At 41.5% G+C, this 21133-nt stretch overlaps 1 protein-coding gene across 2 annotated transcripts in view; it reads left to right on the forward strand.

The window, feature by feature from the left end:
• Positions 1–1337: 1337 nt before the first annotated feature.
• The window catches only part of LOC134350080 (4F2 cell-surface antigen heavy chain-like), a 51183-nt gene continuing 31387 nt past the window's right edge, over positions 1338–21133 (forward strand). Inside the window, exon 1 of one of the 2 annotated variants that reach the window (XM_063055008.1) lies at positions 1338–1897. In XM_063055008.1, the coding sequence (XP_062911078.1) occupies positions 1393–1897 (505 nt within the window). In that variant the 5' untranslated portion in view covers positions 1338–1392. The remainder of the gene's footprint in view (positions 1898–21133) is intronic. The other variant, XM_063055009.1, reaches the window with a different exon arrangement.

The raw sequence follows: 21133 nt of genomic DNA on the forward strand, positions 1-21133 counted from the left end.
ATCATTTTGCATCTCCCCCTCCCCCTCCAGCTTTCAAATCCCTTACTCACTCTTCCTTCAGTTAGTCCTGACGAAGGGTCTCGGCCTGAAACGTCGACTGCGCCTCTTCCTATAGATGCTGCTTGGCCTGCTGCGTTCACCAGCAACTTTGATGTATGTTGGGGAAAACAGGTGATGTCCAGGATGAGTGGGATCCTTTGAAATACAAGTAGCCTTCTTTTGAAGTCTGCCAGTATAAATGTCTCTGAGGGAGGGTAATGTTGTGCCAATAACCCACTCTGCTGCCCTCACCACCTGCTGCAAGTCCTTCCTGTTCTGTTCTGTGCAGCTGGCAAACCACAGTGCACAGCAATATGTCAGGAGGCTCTCTATAGTTGTCCGATAGAAGTTGATCAGCAGGTGATGAGGGAGGAGAGCGTGCTTTAGCTTCCTTAGGAAGTAGAGCCTCTGTTGGGCCTTCCCCACCTGATAAGAGATATGGGCAGTCCAGGAGAGGTCAGCTGAGATGTGGACGCCGAGGAACTTGAAACTCTCTACTCTCTCCACCTCTTTCCTGTATATGTGCAGAGCAGAGTGCTCGACGCGCTTTGATTTCCTGAAGTCTACTATCAGCTCCTTGGTTTTTGTGATGTTCAAGTCCAGGTTATCATGACAACACCATTCTGTCAAATGCTGTACCTCCTCCCTATAGGCTGTCTCATCACAGTCTGATATGATACCTATTAGGGTGGTATCGTCAGCAAATTTGACAATGGTGTTGGTGGAGTGAATGATAGAGCAGTCATGGGTGAAAAGAGAATAGAGGATGGAGCTGAGAACACACCCCTGTGGTGTACCGGTGTTCAGGATGAGAGTAGATGATGTGTGTTCTCCCATCCTGACAATTTGGGGTCTGTTACTCAGAAAAGCCAGTATCCCTGAGCACAGTGAACTGCCAAGGCCCAGGTTGCTCAATTTCTGCACCAGTTTGTAGGGGATGACTGTATTAAAAGCTGAGCTGTCCCTTCTGCATTATACTGTACGAGCTATTAATGTTCGTAATGTGAACTACCTCCTGTATTGCAGGAACCACTTCTTGACAAAGGCAGATATCAGTGATGAAATTCATTACTACCTTGAATAAACTAGCATACATTTTACATTGGCGATCAAAAGTTAAGAACTACGATAAACGGTTGCTACTGTCACTAAGCAAAACGCGAGCTTCATTGGTCTTTTAAGAGAGACTTTCCCCGCCGTTAAGTTCAAGCCTCATCTCACGCGTGTGCGTGACGTGTGCTGAGGCCGGCCGGCCGGCCAGGGAGCGCGAGGTGTTTCGGTTTGCGGCACGTGGAGAGTGAACGCGTGACGGTTTCACTCGGGCCTTGCTTTTTTGGAAGAAGCACCGCCAACATGGACGAAGAGCTTAAACCTACGATTAATGTGGCCACACCGTTGTGGAGAGGGTCTCCGGCAGCCTCTTATGTTGTAAGCGAGAGCCAATCTTCGGTGGTAGTGCCGCCTGACCCCTCCTTCGATCAGAGCGTTTTTGGCGAGGCGTCGAGTCAGAACAAGTTGCCTTCAGGCTCCACAAAAATAACAGAGGGGTCTGCCCGTTCTAGTGGCAGCACCAGACCCCAAGCTACACGACTCTTAAATGCATCTTCGAATAGGATACTAAACAAAATGGAGTTGCAGATGGCAAGCGGGCCCAAATGGATGTGTATCCGGCGTTTCACCCTTGCTTTGTTTTTCATCGCTGTGATCTGCTTTGCAGCAGCGGCCCTCGTGATCGTCATTCAAACCCCCGAGTGTAAGGTTGTTCCTAAACTGGGATGGTGGCAAGAGGGACCATTATATCGCATTGCTCTTCAATCGTTCCGCGATACGACTGGGAATGGAATTGGAGACCTCCCAGGTAAAACTGCGCCCGTATTTTATTTTCAGTCTTAGCATTCATTCACATTTACTGTGTAGTCTTTAACCATCACTGGGTGATTCAGACATTGTCTAAGTATTTCGGCTGCTTCGATAGTGATCAAACCTACCTGATAAACAGGCTCTGATTGTAGTTTAATCAATGTTTACAACTCCAGGGCCCCGGAATCTCACCTGGATTTGGGTGAATGTGTTGCGCAAATATTGCATGATACTTGTTGTATAGGACAAAACAGTCTGCTTCACAAGTTTAAATATTCATCTTTAGCGTTATTTGGTAAAACAACACAGAAAACAGGCTGTTTGGTCCAATTCACCTCATGCCAACCAATGTGCTGTACTTTTCTAATTTTCCTGCTTCCACTTTGAGATCTGCCCAGTTTAGAGGGGTAAAGGCAGAGGTGTGAGGATGCGAGTTCATTTGTAATTCTCACCTCATTATTACTTCCATGTCACCATTGCTTTGTAAAATTCTGAGCCTTCCAAACAGCCTTTTGAAAGCATTTTAATAAAATGATCAGAAGGCTTCAGGAAAGCCCAGCACCCTTTTATTCAAGAAATCACAACCTCACAATTTGAGAAAAGAAACATAGAAACAGTAAGTGAAGGCCTTGAGCTTATTCTACCTGCGTGTCTCCAGAAGAGTATAAGTGATAGATATTAATTTTAGAAATTTGTGTACAGCACTCTAGCATTAAAATAGCCTGGTAAACTCCTCAATGCTGCTTGGAATGCTCTAAAAATAATATTTGTTTGCACCCACTTTAAACAATTTATAATCTTTCTCATGGAGAACTATAATTCCTACTTTTCCTGAAGTACCAATCATATTACTCACGGTAGTAGCACCCATCCGTTCTGTGGAGAAAGATCTGTCAGGATCCATTCTGGAGTCTGAGGAACCTGCACTGACTGCTGAACAAAAATGTGAGCAGGTGACTTGCGCAAGGACACTTCTGGCAGGAAGATGCTAGGGAGATGCCTCTAAGAATGAGTGGCTTATTCAATTACCAACCATATTCATCTGCCAGATCTGAATGCTAAAGCTTCATGAACCAAAATTATTGGCACAGCTACTGAGCTTTGTAATATAATACCAGTCATTTACAAAAAGCAGCATTGAATAATGGGAATTAATGCACACTCAGGTAAAATTGTGTGCATGGGCCGGTCATGCATGCAGCCTGTTACAGCCGTTCCGATCGGATTCTTATTTTTTTCTTCTTACTTTTTAACTTACGTTATTTCTTGTATTTTTTTTTCCACGGTAACACGTTGAAGCTGCACCCTCTCTAACATGCTGGTAGAGAGTGTTTTGTTTGGGTTTTTAGCACTGGAAATAGTTACATCCTGACACATGGGACAGAAGCATGGTCGCATTGTTCATTCCAGGGACCAGCTGCTTGCGCTAATGCTGGCTGGTTTAGCAAGCAGAGCGGAGGACACCCCTGCTGAAATCTGGAGGAAAACACACAGAGGATGCAGAGGGGGATCACAAAGTCGAGGAAAGAGGACCGGGTCGAGACAGCAGAGACTTACGGAGAAGAGGAGTTCGGTAGGTGATAAAATGGACGAGTTGGTGGCGCTAGCCAGGCGTCAGAGAACATTTCGGGAGTGTAATGTTATGTGTTTCACTGGTACGGGGCTGCACGAGGATATACCCGATCAAAACTTCTCCATGGACGGCTTCCAGACTGTTCGGGCTGACCGGAAGTGCACTAAGAGCGGTAAGCGTAAAGGAGTTGGGTGCTTACTGTTCTGGTTAACAACAGATGGTGCATCCATGTCGTATTACGATCGAAGAACGTGTTTCTGGACCGGATATTGAACTTTTTACTGTTGGACTTAGGCCACATTCCACCGAGATTCAACACTGGGCGGCACGGGAGGTCGTTCCTGCCTGTGGCCATCGAACTTATAGCTCTTCCCGTGGAGGGTCAGACACCCTGAGCCAATAGACTGGTCCTGGAATTTTTCCATCTGGCATAGTTTGCATTTTGTTGTTTGATTGTTTGTGGTTTTTGTATTGCTATATTTATGCTCTATTCTTGGTTGGTGCGGCTGTAACGAAACCCAATTTCCTTCAGGATCAATAAAATATATCTATCTATCTATCTAATTAAGGTCAAATTTACATAATGTTGATCAGGGACAATTGACCAAGAGTCACTATTCATAAGTGAAATAATTCATAACTGAAGTGTGACTGCAGTGCTATTCCTAATTCTTTGTTAAATATATTACTCCACTTTTCTGTTTTAATCTTTTATGTACTTTGTACTTGTCTGCCTGTTGCTTTGCAAAAATTCCTCAGGTGATTATCTTATTAGAACACTAATCACTCCACTCCTCAAGAAGGGAGAGTGGCAGAAGAAAGGAAACTATAGGCCAGTTGGTCTGAACTCAGTGGTTGTGAAGATGTTTGAGTCGATTATTAAGAATGAGGACTCAGGGTACTTGGAGGCACATGATAAAATAGACTTTATCAGCATGGTTTCCTCAAGGAAAAATGTTGCCTGACAAATCTGTCAGATTTCTTTGATGAAATAGCAAGCAAGGTAGATAAAGGAGAATCATTTGATGTTGTGTGTTTGGATTTTCAGAATGCCTTTGTCAAGGTGCCACATGTGAGGCTGTGTAACAAGCTACGAGCCCATAATATTACAGGAAAGGTTCTAGCATGGAAAAAGCAATGGCTTATTGGCCGGAGGCAAAGACTGGGAATAAAGGGAGCCTTTTCTGGTTGGCTGCCAGTGACTAGTAATGTTCCATTGGGCCTCTATGTTGGGACCAATTCTTTTTACATTGTATGCCAATTATTTGGATGATAAAATTGATGGTTTTGTTGCATCATTGATATGAAGATAGGTGGAAGAGCAGGTAGTTTGAGGGAGTAGAGAGGCTACAGAAGTACTGAGACAGATTAGGAGAATGGGCAAAGAAGTGGCAGGTGGAATACAGTGTTGGGAAGTGTATGGTCATGCACTTTGGTAGAAGAGTGGAAGGGGTTAGCTATTTTCTAAATGGAGAGAAAATACAAAAATCTGAAGCACAAAGGGACTTGGGTGTCTTTGTGTTGGACTCTGTTAAGGTTAGGTGAGTGGTGAGGAAGGCAAATGCGATGATAACATTCATTTAAAAAAGACTAGAATATAAAAGCAAGGATGTAATGTTGAGGCTTTATAAAGCACTGGTGAGGCCTCACATGGAGTATTGTGAGCATTACTGGGCCCCTTATCTTTGAGAGGATGTGTGGAATTAGAGAAGGTTCGCAAAAATAATTCCATGTTTGAATGGCTTGTCATATGAAGTGTTTGATGGTTCTGGGCCTGCATTCACTGGAACTCATAAGAATGAGGGGTGACCTAATTGAAACTTACTGCATGATGAAAGGCCTTGATAGAGTGGATGTGGAGAGAATGTTTCCGATGCTGGGGGGAGTCTAAGACCAGGGGACACAGCCTCAGAATAAGGGGAGTCCGTTTAGAATGGAGATGAGGAATTTCCTTAGCTAGAGAGTGATGAATCTGTGAAAATTTTTCACAGGCAGCTATGGAGACCAAGTAATTGGGTATAGTTGATAGATCTTGGTTGGTCAGGGCATGAAGGGATGCAGGAAGAAGGCAGGACATTGGGACTATGAGGAAAAATGGATCAGCCATGATGAATTGGTGGAGCAGTCTCTATTGGCCAAATAGCCTAATCTGCTCCTATACCTTTTGGTCTTATGGTCTAAAGAAAATCCTCCTCATCTCTGTTCTAAATGGGCATACCTCTATCCTGTGGCTGTGCCCCCTGGTCCTAGACTCCCCCACTGTAGGAAACATCTTCACATCCACTCTATCTAGGCTTTTCAATACTCTTTTGGTTTCATTAGGGATTTTTCCCTCATAATTCTGAACAGTGAGTAGAGCCATTGAATGTTTCTCGTACATTAACCTGTTTATTCCTGGAATCATTCTGTTGAATCTCCTCTGGACCTTTCTAGTGCCAGCATATCTTCTTGGATAGGGGTCCAGAACTGTTCGCAATACTTCGTGTGGTCTGACCAGTGCCTGAAAAAGCCTAGGCATTGTATTTTTGCTATAATATTCCAGTCCTCTTGAAATGAATGCTAACATTGCATTTGCCTTCCTTACCACCACCCCACTGTCTGGCAGAGTGGAAGTACAACCAGGCAGACAATTTCTGAAGGGTATTGATAATGGCTGAGTTCATCCATATAATAAAGATGCTGCCCAGAAGGAGGCAATGGCAAAGCATCTGTAGAAAAAATTGCCAAGAAGCCATGGAAAGACCATGATCCCCATGTGACACAGCACATAATGAATAAATCACTGACTCAACTTGCAAGTTAACCTTCAGGGAATCCTGCGCAAGGATTTCTAAGTTGCTTTACACCTCTGATTTCTGGGTTTTCTCCTTATTTCAAAAATAGTCTACCAAAGTACATGAGCATACACTGCCCGGCATTATATTCCATCTGCCATTTCTTTGCCCATTTTCCCAATCTAAGTTCTTCTGCAGACTCTCTCCTTCCTCAACACTACCTGCCCCTCCATCTGTCTTCGTATCATCTGCAAACTTGGCCACAAAGCCATTAATTTTGTCATGCAAATCATTGATATATCATGTGAAAGGAAGTGGTCCCAACATCAACCCACTAGTCACAGGTAGCCACCCTTTATTCCCACTCTTTGCTTTCTGTTAATCAGCCAATATTCTATCCATGCTAGTTTCTTTCTTATAATACCATGGGCTCTTAAGCATTGCGGCACCTTGTCTAGGGCCTTCTAAAAATCCAAATAAACAACATTCACTAACTCCCATTTGTACCCTGCCTGTTATTTCCTCTAAAAATTCTAACAGATTTCCCCATGTTGACTTAGGCCTATTTTATCATGTGCCTTAAAGAACCCCAAAATCTCATCCTCAATAATGGACTCCCAACATTTCCCAACCACTAAAGTCAGGCTAACTGACCTATAATTTCCTTTTATCTGTCTCCCTTCCTCCTTAAAGAGTGGAGTGACATCTGTAATTTTCCAGTTCTCCAGAACCGTTCTGGAATCGAGTAATTCATGAAAGAGCACTACGAATGCTTCCACAGTCTCATCAGCTACCTCATTCTAAACCCTGTGGTGTTGTCCATTTGGTTCAGGTGACATCTACCTTCAAACCCTTCAGCTTCCCAAGCAATGATGCTCACTTCTGCCTCCTGACACTCAAGTTTCTGGCATACTGTTGGTGTTTTCCGCAGTGAGGACTGACACAAAATATTAAGTTTGTCCGCTGTTTCTTTGTTCCCTATAACAACTTTCCAGTGTCATTTTCTAGTGGTTCAACATACACTCTTACTTCTCTTACTCTTTATCTATATGAAACAAAACTTTTGGTGTTTTTTTTATATTATTGGCTAGCTTACCTTTATATTTAATCTTTTCTCGCTTTTTAGTTTTCACGATTGGTTTTTAAAAGCTTCCCTATTCTCTAACTACCAAATAATTTTTGCTATATTATATCCCCTCTTTTGCTTTTGTGCTCTATTTGACTTCCCTTGTTAGCCATTGTTTTCATCTTCCTATAAAATACTCCTTCATCTTTATAACGTATCTGCCCTGCACCTTCTGAATTGCTCTCAGAAACTCCAGCCATTGCTGTTCTGATGTCATCCCTGGTAGTGTCTGCTTCCAACCATCTCATGCCTCTACAATTTCCTTTATTCTACTGTAAAACTAATACAGTAATGAATTTGAGAATATCTCCAAAAGTCTTAACCATGTATCTGTGATTATTAGATTTCTTTTAGTACTGTCCAGGATTTTTATTCGTGATGTTGATTGTTAACTACTCCAGCTGAAAAGATTTCGTTTCTGTAACACGTTGTTGCCATTAAAATACCGCCATCTTAAATAGTACAATGGCAGCAAAGAAATAAGAAAGATCAGATTTTTATCTCTGCCTAGGCCTGAGTCTGTCAAACATAAGTTTAATTATCCTGTATCCAGTGAGGAGTTGTTTATTTTACCTGATGCCAAGCAGAAATTGAAAGGGAGTCACGATCCAGTGGAGAAGCCATTATGAGAAGGGCATTGTTGAAGTTCAAAGTACAGCTGCTGAGGTCAAAGTGTGGGTTTTGGTAAAAGATATTCTGCTGTGGAGCGGCAACAGTTTTAATTTTCCTTGGCTTGTTAAAAGTGGGAGAGATGACACTCAGTGGAGATGCTGAGTTCATGCTGAGATATGGAAGATGAGAGAGTGGTCTTGTGTCCCTGGCACATATGTCTGTAGGAAGTGTATCCAGCTTTGCAGCTCTTTCCAACCTTGGATTTTCTCTGTATATGAACTGCATGGATAAGTTGGAGCAGCAGTTGGACTCAGTGAAGAATATACAGGAAGCAGAGAGTGTTGGCAGGAGTTTCAGGCAGGTGGTCATACGAAAGATTCAGTCAGATAGATGAGTGCTAGATGGGTCATTGATTCTATTGTGTTTCTTTGTATTTATTAGTCAAGAACACATAGGGGATTCTGTGACATCCAGCAAGACTCACAAATGCTCTGTTGCATTCTTGGTGTCATGATCTGAGTGGGCATAAAACATGCTGAAAGGAGAAGTTGAACAGTCAGAGACTCAGAAAGCTTGATGATCTGAGGGTAGATAAATCTCCTGGACCTGCTAGAATGCACAAGCGGGTTCTGAAGGAAGTAGCTGGCGAGATTGCGAAGGCATTAACAATGATCTTTCAAGAATCGATAGATTCTGGCATTGTACCGGATGACTGGAAAATTGCAAATGTTACTCCGCTATTTAAGAAGGGTGGGAGGCAGCAAAAAGGAAACTATAAGACCTGTTAGCCTGACACCAGTGGTTGGGAAGTTGTTGGAATCGCTTGTTAGGGATGCGATTATGGCATACCTGGAGAAAGGAAAATCCTGCCTGACTAACCTGCAATTTTTTGAGGAAATTACAAGCAGGGTAGACAAAGGAGATGCAGTGTATGTGGTGTACTTAGATTTTCAGAAGATCTTTGACAAGGTGCCACACATGAGGCTGCTTAGCAAGATAAGAGCCCATGGAATTAAAGGGAAGTTACTAGCATGGTGGAGCCTTGGCTGATGGGCAGAAATAAGAGTGGGAATAAAGGGATCCTATTCTGGCTTTCTGCCGGTAGTTCCACAGAGGCCGGTGATGGGACCACTGCTTTTTACGATGTATGTCAATGATTTGGACTATGGGATTAATGGATTTGTGGCTAAGTTTGCCAATGATACAAAGATAGGTGGAGGAGCAGGTAGTGTTGAGGAAACAGAGCCTGCTGAGAGGGACTTAGATAGTTTAGAGGAATGGGCAAAGTGGCAAATGAAATACAATGTTGGAAAGTGTATGGTCATGCACGTTGGTGGAAGAAATAAATGGGCAGACTATTATTTAGATGGGGAGAGAATTCAAAATGCAGAGATGCAAAGGGACTTGGGAGTCCTTGTGCAGGATACCCTGAAGTTTGAGTCGGTGGTGAAGAAGGTGAATGCAATATTGGCATTCCTTTCTAGAGGTATAGAATATAAGAGCAGGGATGTGATGTTGAGGCTCTATAAGGCACTTATGAGACCACACGGAGTATTGTGTGCAGTTTTGGGCTCCTTATTTTAGAAACGATATACTGATATTGCAGAGGGTTCAGAGGAGATAGACAAGAATGATTCCAGGAATGAAAGGGCTACCATATGAGGAACACCTGGCAGCTCTTGGGCTGTATTTCCTGGAGTGCAGGAGAATGAGGGGGGATCTCATAGAAACATTTCATTCCAAATGTTAAAAGGCCTGAACAGATTAGATATGGCAAAGTTATTTCCTGTGGTAGGGGATTCTAGGACAAGAGGGCATGACATCAAGATTGAAGGACATCCATTTAGAACAGAGATGCAGAGAAATTACTTTAGTCAGAGTGTGGTAAATCTGTGGAATTTGTTGCCACAGGTGGCTGTGGAGGCCAAGTCGTTGGGTGTATTTAAGGCAGAGATAGATAGGTTCTTGATTAGCCAGGGCATCATGGGGATAAGGCAGGGGAGTGGAGATGACTGGAAGAATTGGATCAGCCCATGATTGGCAGAACAGACTTGATGGGCCAAATGGTCTACTATATATTATGGTTTTATGATCTGTATTGGTACTAGCAACATAGGCTTGAAGAGAGATAAGGACCCTCCACCATCTGGGCCATTCTCTCTTCTTTCTGCTGCTACCAGGAAGGAGATGCAGGAGTCTTGGGTCCCACAACACCAGGTTCAGGAACAGTTATTACTCATCCATCAGGCTCCTGAACCAAAGTGAATAACTTCACTTAACCCAACATTGAACTGAGTCCACAACCTACAGACTCACTTTCAAGAACTCTACAACTCTTGTTCTCAATTTTATTTATACTTATTTATCAATTATTATTATTTTGTTTATGTATTTACACTTTGGTTATTTGTCTGTCTTAGTAGTTTTTCATTGATTCTACTGTGTTTCTGTGTATTTATTATGAATGCCTCCAAGAAAATGTATTTCGAGGTACTATATCAGGGGTCCCCAACCTTTTTTTGCACCGTGGACTGGTTTAATATTGACAATATTCTTGCCGACCCGGTGGGGGGTGGGGGTGTTCAAGTAGGGTTAAACTCACCTCAACACGTCTTTTACAGTTAGGGTTGCCAACTTTCTCACTCCCAAATAAGGAACAAAATTAGTAGTCAAATCCCAGGACATTTGTGTTTACCCTAAGAAAGACTACCATGACCATAAAGCCTTGCGCGGGCGCCTGTGTGCACATGCGTGACATGCGCATGCGTGTACGTGCCGATTTTTTTTTCCACAAATCAGTTTTGGCTTAATCTTCCCAACTACACTGTACATACATTATTTCTACTTTATATAGGCTGTGTATTTATCAAATCATTCCTGCTTTTACTATATGTTAGTGTTATTTTTGGTTTTGTGTGTTATTTGTTATGATTTGTTAGGTTATTTTTTGGGTCTGGGAACGCTCAAAAATTTTTCCCATATAAATTAATGGTAATTGCTTATTCGCTTTACGCCATTTCGGCACGAAAGATTTCATAGGAACGCTCTACCTTAGCGGGGGAAATACGGGGTCCCATATGGGACAAACCAATTTAGCCCAATATACGGGATGTCCCGGCTAATACAGGACAGTTGGCAACTCTTTGTTCAAGTTCAACAGTGTGTGACAGGGAAATGAGGACAGGTGCAACTGACTCGTATCGTTTCCTTACGGCCCGGTAGCACATGCTTTGCGGCCCGGTAGTTGGGGACCGCTGTACTATATGATGACATATATGTATTTTGAACTTTTGAGGTCCTGGAAAGAAAATTTAAGGGGTTAGACAGAGTTAAAAAGCAGAACCAATACAGTTATAATCTCAGGAATGCTCTCTGTGTCACATGCTAGCAAGGCAAGAAATAGATAGTAAGTTCAAAGTACATATATTATCAAAGTATTATGTCGAATATAACCCTGAGATTCATCTTCTCACAATCATGAAACAAATAAAAACCATGGAACCCATTCCAAGAAAAACCTGTGCAAAAAAAAGTTGCGTAAATGGCAAAAAAAGTGAAAAACACAGAAAATAAGGTACCATCCCTCAAAAGTCATTGAAAGAATCTAGGCATGTTCAGTTTCAGCTCAGTTCTAGGTCAATCTAGCACTGTCATTTATTTTCTGTGGCCACCCCAATCAGAATCGCACAAAATAGCTACCAAAAAAAAGGAGCGATCAGAAACACATCATAAGGTGAACTACTGAGTCCAATCCATAACCACGTTGAATAAACGTTGCCCATGATCCAGGACACTGGCACCATCCTCCAACAGCATTGAGGGAGAGAGAAATGATTGGAACGCAGGGACTTTCCTCCAGGAGCAGGGTGGGAGAAACTACCACTTGCATGCACATTCCTCTGGCAGCAGCAAGCGAGAGGTCAGTAGACGACGCTGAACACCTGCTCACATTCTCCTCTCTCAACAATTTCAGTCATCTTCACCACTTTAATCGGCGAGAAATGGAGACGATTATGGGATCCAGGCTTCTCGGCCTTGAGGCTGCACACCACCCTCGGAGACAGCAACCTGCTAGATCACTTAATAGGCCCAAAAACACACCACCAAAATGCAGATCACAAGCTCCAACAATTGCAGAACCACTTTTGAAAGAAAAAGAAGATGTGAAAGATGTAGTTTCGTGATCTGTCTGGAGGATGTTGTCTTTGGTCGAGTTGTTCACTGGTACCATTTTCTTCCAGATATACTGTACTTAAATGTGTCGCTAAGGAGCTGATGCATAGAGGAGGACTTTGGGTTCATGTATCATTGAGTTCTCTTCCAGGAAAGGAAATGTACAAGAAAGATGGTTGCACCTAAACTGGTGGGCACCAGTATCCTTGCAGCAAGTTTGCCCATGTTAGTAGTGAGGTAGGGGGATGGGAACTAGAATAGTAGGTCAGTAAGAGGAGAGATTGAGGGGAAGGTAGAGATTGGGTCAGAGATGTAAAGGACAGGCAGGGACAGCTTAATGAGTACGGTGGAGCCGATGCGCTGCAGTTATTTATTTCAGCGAAAAGAGTATTACAGATTACTTATGAATTCAGCAGCGTTTGCATATGAATTTAGAGCCTGGGTATGAACGTAGGGCTACAATGTTGCAGCCATCACTGATACTTGGTTAAGAAGTGTAAGACTGGCAGCTCAATGTTCCTTTATTCGGGTATTTCAGACATGATGGAGAGGGGTGTTGCATGACTAATCAGGGAGAATCCCAGAACACTTCGGTCATCTTGGAGAGCTTATCTGGTGAGACAGAGTGATAGTGCTCAGGCATAAGAAAGCTGTCGTCACATCATGGTCATCTAAATAGGCAGAACAAGAAAAAATGGAGATAGATTATGGAAGGATGTTAAAAACAGCAATATATTTGTAGTGGGTGACTTCAATTTGTCTCTCTTCTATATTTTATGTACTATTGCAGTACAAGCTTTTTCACCGATTTTCATATCTTTGGCTGTTTGGGAACTGCGTACCAACTCTTCCAACACGTCATTAATGTAGTGAACGGTCCCATTTTCAACAAGTGATTTTAAAAAATTCCATCTATTACTACTTTATGTGGAGATACTAGTCTGTAATGGCAACTGTTGGCACGTGACTGAAGTTTTTGCTGTTCGATCTCTCAGTTTACTGAGAAGCATTATTTTCTATATGATTATAGTACAAACTCTCAGCAGGATACTAATTAGAAGTGAAAGTTGTATTCCTGCAATAGCTTTATTTTGAGATTGATTATTTGTAATTTAATTTTAATAGCGCTCTCAGCTGAGGGAGTGTGTTTGAGAGTTGCTATTGAATCAAACTATTCTCTAGTAGTTATTTAATCTGTTTTCTTGGACATGTTTAAAAAAAATTAAAACATTTTATAAATTAAATTGCCTATTGAGCCAGTTACAAAAAATACATATTCTTTGCTTTTCAGGAATTCAGCTGCAGTTAGAATACATCGCTCTGCTGCGTGTAGTTGCTGTGATCATTGTACCTTATAACAACTTAAATCAAACAGCTGACATATTGAATCCTTCAAAATTCCATGGTGATATCTTTGGTAGTAGCCAAGACATGAAAGCTTTATTACACTCAGCTGAAAAATGTGGTATGCCTTTATCTTGTATTCAATCTATACTAATGTCATGTTCCTTAGAGCCTTTACTGAGTTTTTTCATTGTTGCTTTCAAGGTGTGAAGGTTATCCTTGATCTTACTGTATTGTCTGCTCAACTTGAAAGTGATAATTTAACCAACACTCCTTCTGATATTGAGGAACCTTTGCAGAATTTACTGGTAAAAACATTATATTTTAAGTGTAATTTTTATTATCAAGTAAATTTAGTACAACAGCATATTTTCTTCAAACTTTCTTAGACAGAATTTCATACCTGGTTCGGAGAGGGCGTAGATGGAATCTTCCTCAAAATGAATTCAGTGAATTTGAAGAAAACAATTGTAAGAGTTATTTTGTAATAATTAACTTTAATTTGAATTATTTTTTTCTGGTTTTAAAACCAAAATGCTTGATTTTTCCTTTATGTAGATCTAGAAGTGCCCTGTAAGTTATGCAGTTAAGAAACTGCTGTCATTTTCTGTGGAGGATTCGAGGCACTTTGTTACATGTAGAACTTGCAAGGAGTTGTTTGCATCATTGTTGCGGGTACTCAATATTAATACTTTAAAAATATGCACAAGCAGGTGGCAGTAGTTGGATAGGCTGAGCTTTTTTGTTGAGCACTGGAGGATGAGGCAAGAACCTGACAGGTATATAAAATTATGAGGCATACAGTAGATATTAAACTCTTCCAGTGGCAGAGTTGTCTACAACTTGAAGCTTTAAGTTTAAGATGAAGGGTCAGAAGTTTAGAAGGGAACTGAAGGAAGATTTTTTTTTCATGTTAAGGGCAGTTACGGTATGGGACATACTGCCTGAGATGATGATGAGAGGTACTAATAAATGTTTAATACTGCAGAGTGATATAGGGAGTTAGTAAAGAGGTTAAAAAACATAACCTCTAGAGCAGTGATCTCTGCCACAATGCCACATGCTAGTGAGGGTAGAAATGGAAAATTACGTCTCGGCAGATGAATGTGTGGCAGAGGGCAGGGATTTAAATTCTTGGATTATGGGGCATAGGTGATCTGCACAAGATGGACGGGTTGCACCTTAAATAGATAGGGGCCAGTGTGTAAGGTCAAGCATCCATCTTATCGTACTAGGGAACTGTTCAGTATTCATATAACAGTGGGATAGAAACTGTCCTTGAGTTGTGTGGGAAATGTTTTCAGGCTTTCGTATATTCGGCGTGATGGGAGAGGGGATAAGAAAGAATATCCAGGACAGGGTCTTTATACTAGCTGCTTCACTGAGGTGTTGAGAAGTTTAGACTGAGTCCATGGAGAGATACTGGTGTCCATGATGTACTGAGCTTTGTAAACAGTTCTCTGCAGTTTCTTGCAGTCATGGTCCGAGCAGTTATCATACAAGTCATGATGGAATCGGGGCTTTTTCTATTGTGTATCAATAAACATCGGTAAGAGTCGATCGGGACCTGCCAAATTTGTTTAGCTTCCTGATGAAACAAAGTTGTTGGTGGATTTTCTTGGCTATGATGTCTGCATGTTTGGACCAAGGGAGTCTATTGATGATGTTCACTCTTAGGAAATTGAAGTTCTCAACCTTAGCACCACTGATGTAGATGTACTGCCCCTTTTCCTGAAGTGAATGACTAGTACTTCTGTTTTTCTGGCACTAGGCAAAAGGTTGTTTTTTTTCCCCACCAAAAAAATGTTTGCCATCGATTTTTTTCTGTGTAGTTCTGAGATAACATCTTTCTACGCATGCTGTTTGATTTCAGATTCCAGCATCTGTTGTATGATTTTCTTTCCCCCCACAGGTGTTCCCTCTATCCTGCTTCAGTGTTGAATATGATGATGGTTGATTTAATTTGGTATTCAATTTCACTTTTCTGCCAATTCTTCTAACTGCTGATTTCTCTTTGGTGCACATCTCAGCCTTAAATATATTCAAAGATTTAGTCTCTTCAGCTCTCTGGGGAAGGAAAGATTTACAAGCTTCTGAGATAAGAAATCCCTTCTTATTTCCATCCTAAATTGACAGTGCCTTATTTTGAAAGTATGTTCCATAGTTCTATATTCCCCATTCAGGGAATTATCCTCTCAGTATAAAGTCATATTTTGACAGAAGGTAGAGAATTTTAGAAAATAACAATCATTAACTTATTCAAAGTCTTCGGTCATCTCTGCTGATCTCCTTTAAACTTGTGTTTCCTGTTTCAAGTTCAAGTTTATATACAGCCAAACATATATCATAAAACATATATCACAATCAGCACATAAGCTAAAATAGTTCTGTAAATAAGTTAGTAAGATATAATTCAAATTGCATGTAGTGCACAACACAGGTAAATGATAAGTAGCTTGCTGTCCTAGTGATGAGAACTTGACCAATAATTGTGTATGTACAGGATTTACACAGCATTTGCTTAAATTGAGGTACCTTTAATCAGAATTCCCAACGTTCCTGTATGTTTGAACCTCAAATCATACTGACTGTAGACGTATATTGTTTATCACGGTGGCCTCTTCACTGCAGAGTCGTGGCTGTTAGCTGAGTTAGCTAACGAGCCAAGCTGACATCCGAGCTCTGGTGATGGGGGGGTTACACATTGCTTTTGCCTTCCTCGTTACCAATTCAACCAGCAAATTAACCTTTCGGGAATCCTCCCTGAGGATTCCCAAATTCCTTAGTAACTCAGAAATATGAATTTTCTCCCCTTTTAGAAAATAGTCAATGCTATTATTCCTTCTACCATAGTGCATGACTGTACACTTCCCAACATTGTATTCCATCTGCCACGTAGCCCATTCTCCTAATCTGTCTAAGTCCTTCTGCACTTTTTGCTTCCTCAACATTACTTGCCCCTCCACCTAACTTATCATCCACAAACTTGGCCAGAAAGCCTTCAATTTCATCATCCAAATCAGTGACATACAATGTAAAACGAAGCGGTCCCAACACAGATTCCCTGTGGAACACCGCTAGTCACTGGCAGGCAATCTGAAAAGGATCCCTTTATTCCCACTGTGCCTTCTGCCAGTCAGCCAATGCTCTATCCATACTAGTATCTTTCCTTTAATACTGGTGGGCTCTTGCTTAGCAGTTGGATGTGCGGCAACTTGTCATAGGCGTTCTGAAAATCCAAGTACACAGCATCCACAGACTCTCCTTTGTCCATCCTGCTTATTTCTTCAAAGAGTTCCAATATATTTGTCAGGTAAAATTTTCTCTTAAGGAAACCATTTTGACAACGGCCTATTTTGTCATGTGCCTCTTAGTACCCAGAAACCACGTCCTTAACAATCAACTCTTAACATCTTCCCAACCACTGAGATCAGGCTTGTTGGCCAAAAAAAAAATCCTTTCTTCTATCTCCCTTTCTCCTTGAAGAGTGGAGTGACATTGCAATTTTCCAGTCCTCCTGAACCATGTTAGAATCAATTGATCCTTGAAAGATCATTACTAATGCCCTCACCATCACTTCAGCTGCCTCTTTTAGAACCCTGGATTAGATCCTGGTGACTTAGCTACCTTTAGACCTTTCAGTTTGCCACCCACCATCTCTCTAGTAATAGCAAATGCCCTTGACACTCAAACTTCCAGCTTACCACAAGTGTCTTCCACAGTGAAGACCAATACAAATATTTATTCGGTTCTTCCACCATTTCCTTGTCCCCTCTCCAGTGTCATTTTCCAACAGTCCAGTGTATCTACTCTTGCCTCTTTTACTTTTTATATATCCGAAAAAACCTTTGGTATCATTTTTGATAGTATTGGTGAGCTTGTGTTCTTATTTTATCTTTTTCCCCCTTATGGTTTTTGAGTTGCCTTCTGTGGTTAAAAATTTCCCCAATTCTTTAACTTCCCACTAATTTTTGCTCTATTATACGCACTCCCTATTGCTTTTATGTTGGCTTTGACTTCTCTGGTCAACTGTAGCTGTCTTCCTGCCTTTAGAATATTTCCTCTTCTTTGAGATGTATCTATCCTGCACCTTCCAAATGACTCCCAGACTCCAGCCATTGATGCTCTGCCATCATCCCTGCTAGTGTCCCCTTTCCCTTCAAATCAGTTTTGGCCAGCTCCCCTCTCATGCCTCTGCAGTTTGCTTTACTTCACCTAAATACTGATACATCTGACTTTAGCTTCTCCCTCTCATATTACAGGGTAAAGTCTATTATATTATGATCACTGTTACCTAAGGGTTCCATTTCCTTAAGGTCCCTAATCATATCTGATTCATTACTTAACACCCAGTCCAGAATTCCTGATCCCTAGTGGGCTCAACCACATGCTGCTTCAAAAAGCTAACTCAGAGGCATTCCACAAATTCTCTTTCCTGGGTTCCAGTATCAATCTGATTTTCTCAATCATCTGCATATTGAAATCCCCCATGAATATTGCAGCATTGCCTTTTTAACATGCTTTTTCTCTTTCCCAGTGTAATTTCTATGTCACCTCGTTCTAAAGATTGATTTTTTTTTTACTAGCAGGGGCATTTCTCCTTCTGTCTACCAGCTTGTGCTTTCGATAACTATTAAGCTTCTACCTGCAATTGATTTTCATCCATGACTCTGTGATACTCACAACATCATACCTGCCAATCCCTTAACTGCTCTACAAGATCATCTACCTTATTTTGTATACTGCATGTATTCAAATATAACAACTTCAGTCCTGTGTTTTTCACTCTTGTCAATTTTTGCGATGCAGCCTATCTCACTGCTTGCAATTTTGCCCTATCATCTGCCTGTCCTGCCTGACAGTTTCACTATACTTCCCTATCCTAAACCAATATCCCCTATTCTCAGCACTATCACTCCAGTTCCCATCCCCCTGCCAAATTAATTTAAACCTCCCCCAACAGCTCCAACAAACCTGCCCGTAAGGATGTTAGTCCCCCTCAGGTTCAGGTGTAGCCCGGTCCTTTTGCACAGGTCGTACCTTCCCCAGAGGAGATCCTGATAATCCATAAATCTGAAACCCTGCACTGGTTCCTCAGCCACACAGTTGTCTGCCATATCAACCTATTCTTGCCCTCACTGGCACATGGCATAGGCAGGAATCCAGAGGATACTACTCTGGATGTCCTGCTTCTCAACTTTCTATCGAGCTCTCCCAAATTCTCTCTTTTGGACCTCCTTTCTTTTCCTTCCTGTGTCATTGGGAACAATATGTATCAAGATGTCTGGCTGCTGACCTTTCCTTTTAGAATGTCATGGGAATGTCACACGATCTGAGATGTCCCTGGCACCTGGGAGGCAACATACCATCTGTGTCTTTCTATGGCTTCCACACACTCTACTACCTACTCCCTAAGTATGGAATCTCTTATTATCACTGCATTCCTCCTTTGTCCACTTCACTTTTGAGCCACAGTGCCAGACATCCGGTTGTTGTGGTTACCCCCACTAAGATCTCCCCGCCCCCAACAGTATCTGAAATGATATCCTTGTTATTGAGGCGAATGGGCACAGGTGTACTCTGTACTGGCTGCCTATTTCCCTTCCCTCTCCTGATGGTCACCCATTTACTACTTCCTACTACCTCCCTGTAGCTTCTATCATCTCCTCAGTTTCCCTTATGAGCTGAAGGTCATCGAGTTGCAGCTCCTGTTCCTTATCCTTAACACGTTCTCTGCAGAGCTGGAACTCTGTGCACCTGGTGCATATGTGGTTATCAGGGAGGCTGGAGGTCTCCCTGGATTCCCACATCTCACATAAAGAACAGAACACATCCCTGGAGGCATTCTTACTGCCCTAACTATACACTTACAGGTGAAGAATGAGCAAGAGAAGCATTACCAGATACTTAGGTCACCAAAGTCTATTGAGCCACAGCCAAAAGTCACCCCACTCTAACGCTGCACCAGTCATGCAATGGCTGCTCCGCCTGCCCCTGCATTATTTTCATTGAACCTTGCTATTGAATCCTGACCCCCAATTGGCTGCTGTTCAAACTCCGAAAAAATGGCTATGAATTGCTTATTTTTAGTGCTCTCTCTTTGACCTAGGTGAAGACACCTTCACATTGAGATGGAACTGGTGTAGGAATTAACAAAAGATCAGAGATAGAGAGCTTTAACATTTGCATTACCTTACTTCATGCCATTCTGAGCCACTTGACTATCTTTCTGAACTTTTCTATTTTAGGAGCAGTCATTTTGATTCCTTTTGGTATTTACTGCCAGTGAGGTATATTTATTTGGATAGCAAGATAACAGAGTAAATACATTAGAAGTAACTTGATGAAATAGTTAGCGATAAAAGTAAAGACAATGGAAGCTATTTAACGTGTAGGTGGGGTATTCCCTACAGTTTTCACAGTTGAAGGTCAGACTGCTCATATTGGTCAGTTAAGTGAAATTGCTTAAGTAATGTTAGTACTTGGATAATTAAATTCTGCAATGAAATAGAGTGAATTCTTCATTGATGTTGGTCGTAGACTTGCAATATTAATGAAGCAACAGTCCAGATCTCTTGGTGACCTTGCATTTAGAAAGTGGACACCATGGATTCCAGGGGTATCTAGTAGTTTGTATTCTTTATTATATTCAACTTTGCTCTGTGATAATTGGTGTTTTTGGTATCTGGTTTATAAAGAACGTTCATAAGTTATAGTGTATAATGTGGCAGTATTGTTTGCTAAGGTAAAAGATTAGCACAAGTTCTCTCACTTCATTTGGCCCTTCTAATGAGGCACCCGTAGATAAAGAGAAATAACATCCCTACATAGGTTCTGAGTTACTTGTGATTGAATTGAGTCATAGATTTGATCTTCCTGTTCTGACCAGTCCCGAAAGAGCCATGTCTGTAGATGATAGGCCAGTCGTAAGTGGTGAGACTCGATCAGAATAATTTTCTCTAAGGATCCTTGATGAAATCTGTTTAATTTTATTTAATTGTTCCTGTTATTCTACTCAGGAAATTATCAAGACTATAGCTACTAATGATAAAGCTATCTATGTTTACATATTGTGTACATCAGAACTTTTTAAATGTTTACTAGACAACCGGGTGACCCGTTGGGGCACCCTTTGAGAGAAAGGTAGTGCAGTCTGATGTGATGTGCTTTGGAAATTAAAGAAGAAAAATTCAGTTTATTAAAGAAGAAAGACACGTGACAAGACAAATTTATCTCCTCCTCGTTTAACGAAGGACACTTTTGATGACAAAATTTCTGGTTGATCTGCCACCCTTCAAGAATACTCTGGACTTCTGGTAAGATGGCGATAGTTTAATCGTTTAAAACTGTTGCTGCATTTCATTTCTTACCTCCACACTTCTTATCTTAGTGTTTTTTTTACCCCAGACTGCTAATTTTTTTTTGTTCTCCTACCTGCCTGTGAATACGCCTGTCCTACAGTGGCTTCAAAGCCCTCTGAATCTGGGGAAAAAAGAAGTCTCTGTGACTGCGACTGTCTCTAGCTCCTCTACCGAGATTATCGCCATTTTGGAACAGCACCGACAAGAGATTGAATTTAAGTCTGAATATAAGTCTTTCAGTTTGTTGGAGTCAAAATTGGAGCAAATTAAT

Source organism: Mobula hypostoma, chromosome 8 (genome assembly GCF_963921235.1).
Source record: "Mobula hypostoma chromosome 8, sMobHyp1.1, whole genome shotgun sequence".
NCBI lineage: Eukaryota > Metazoa > Chordata > Chondrichthyes > Myliobatiformes > Myliobatidae > Mobula > Mobula hypostoma.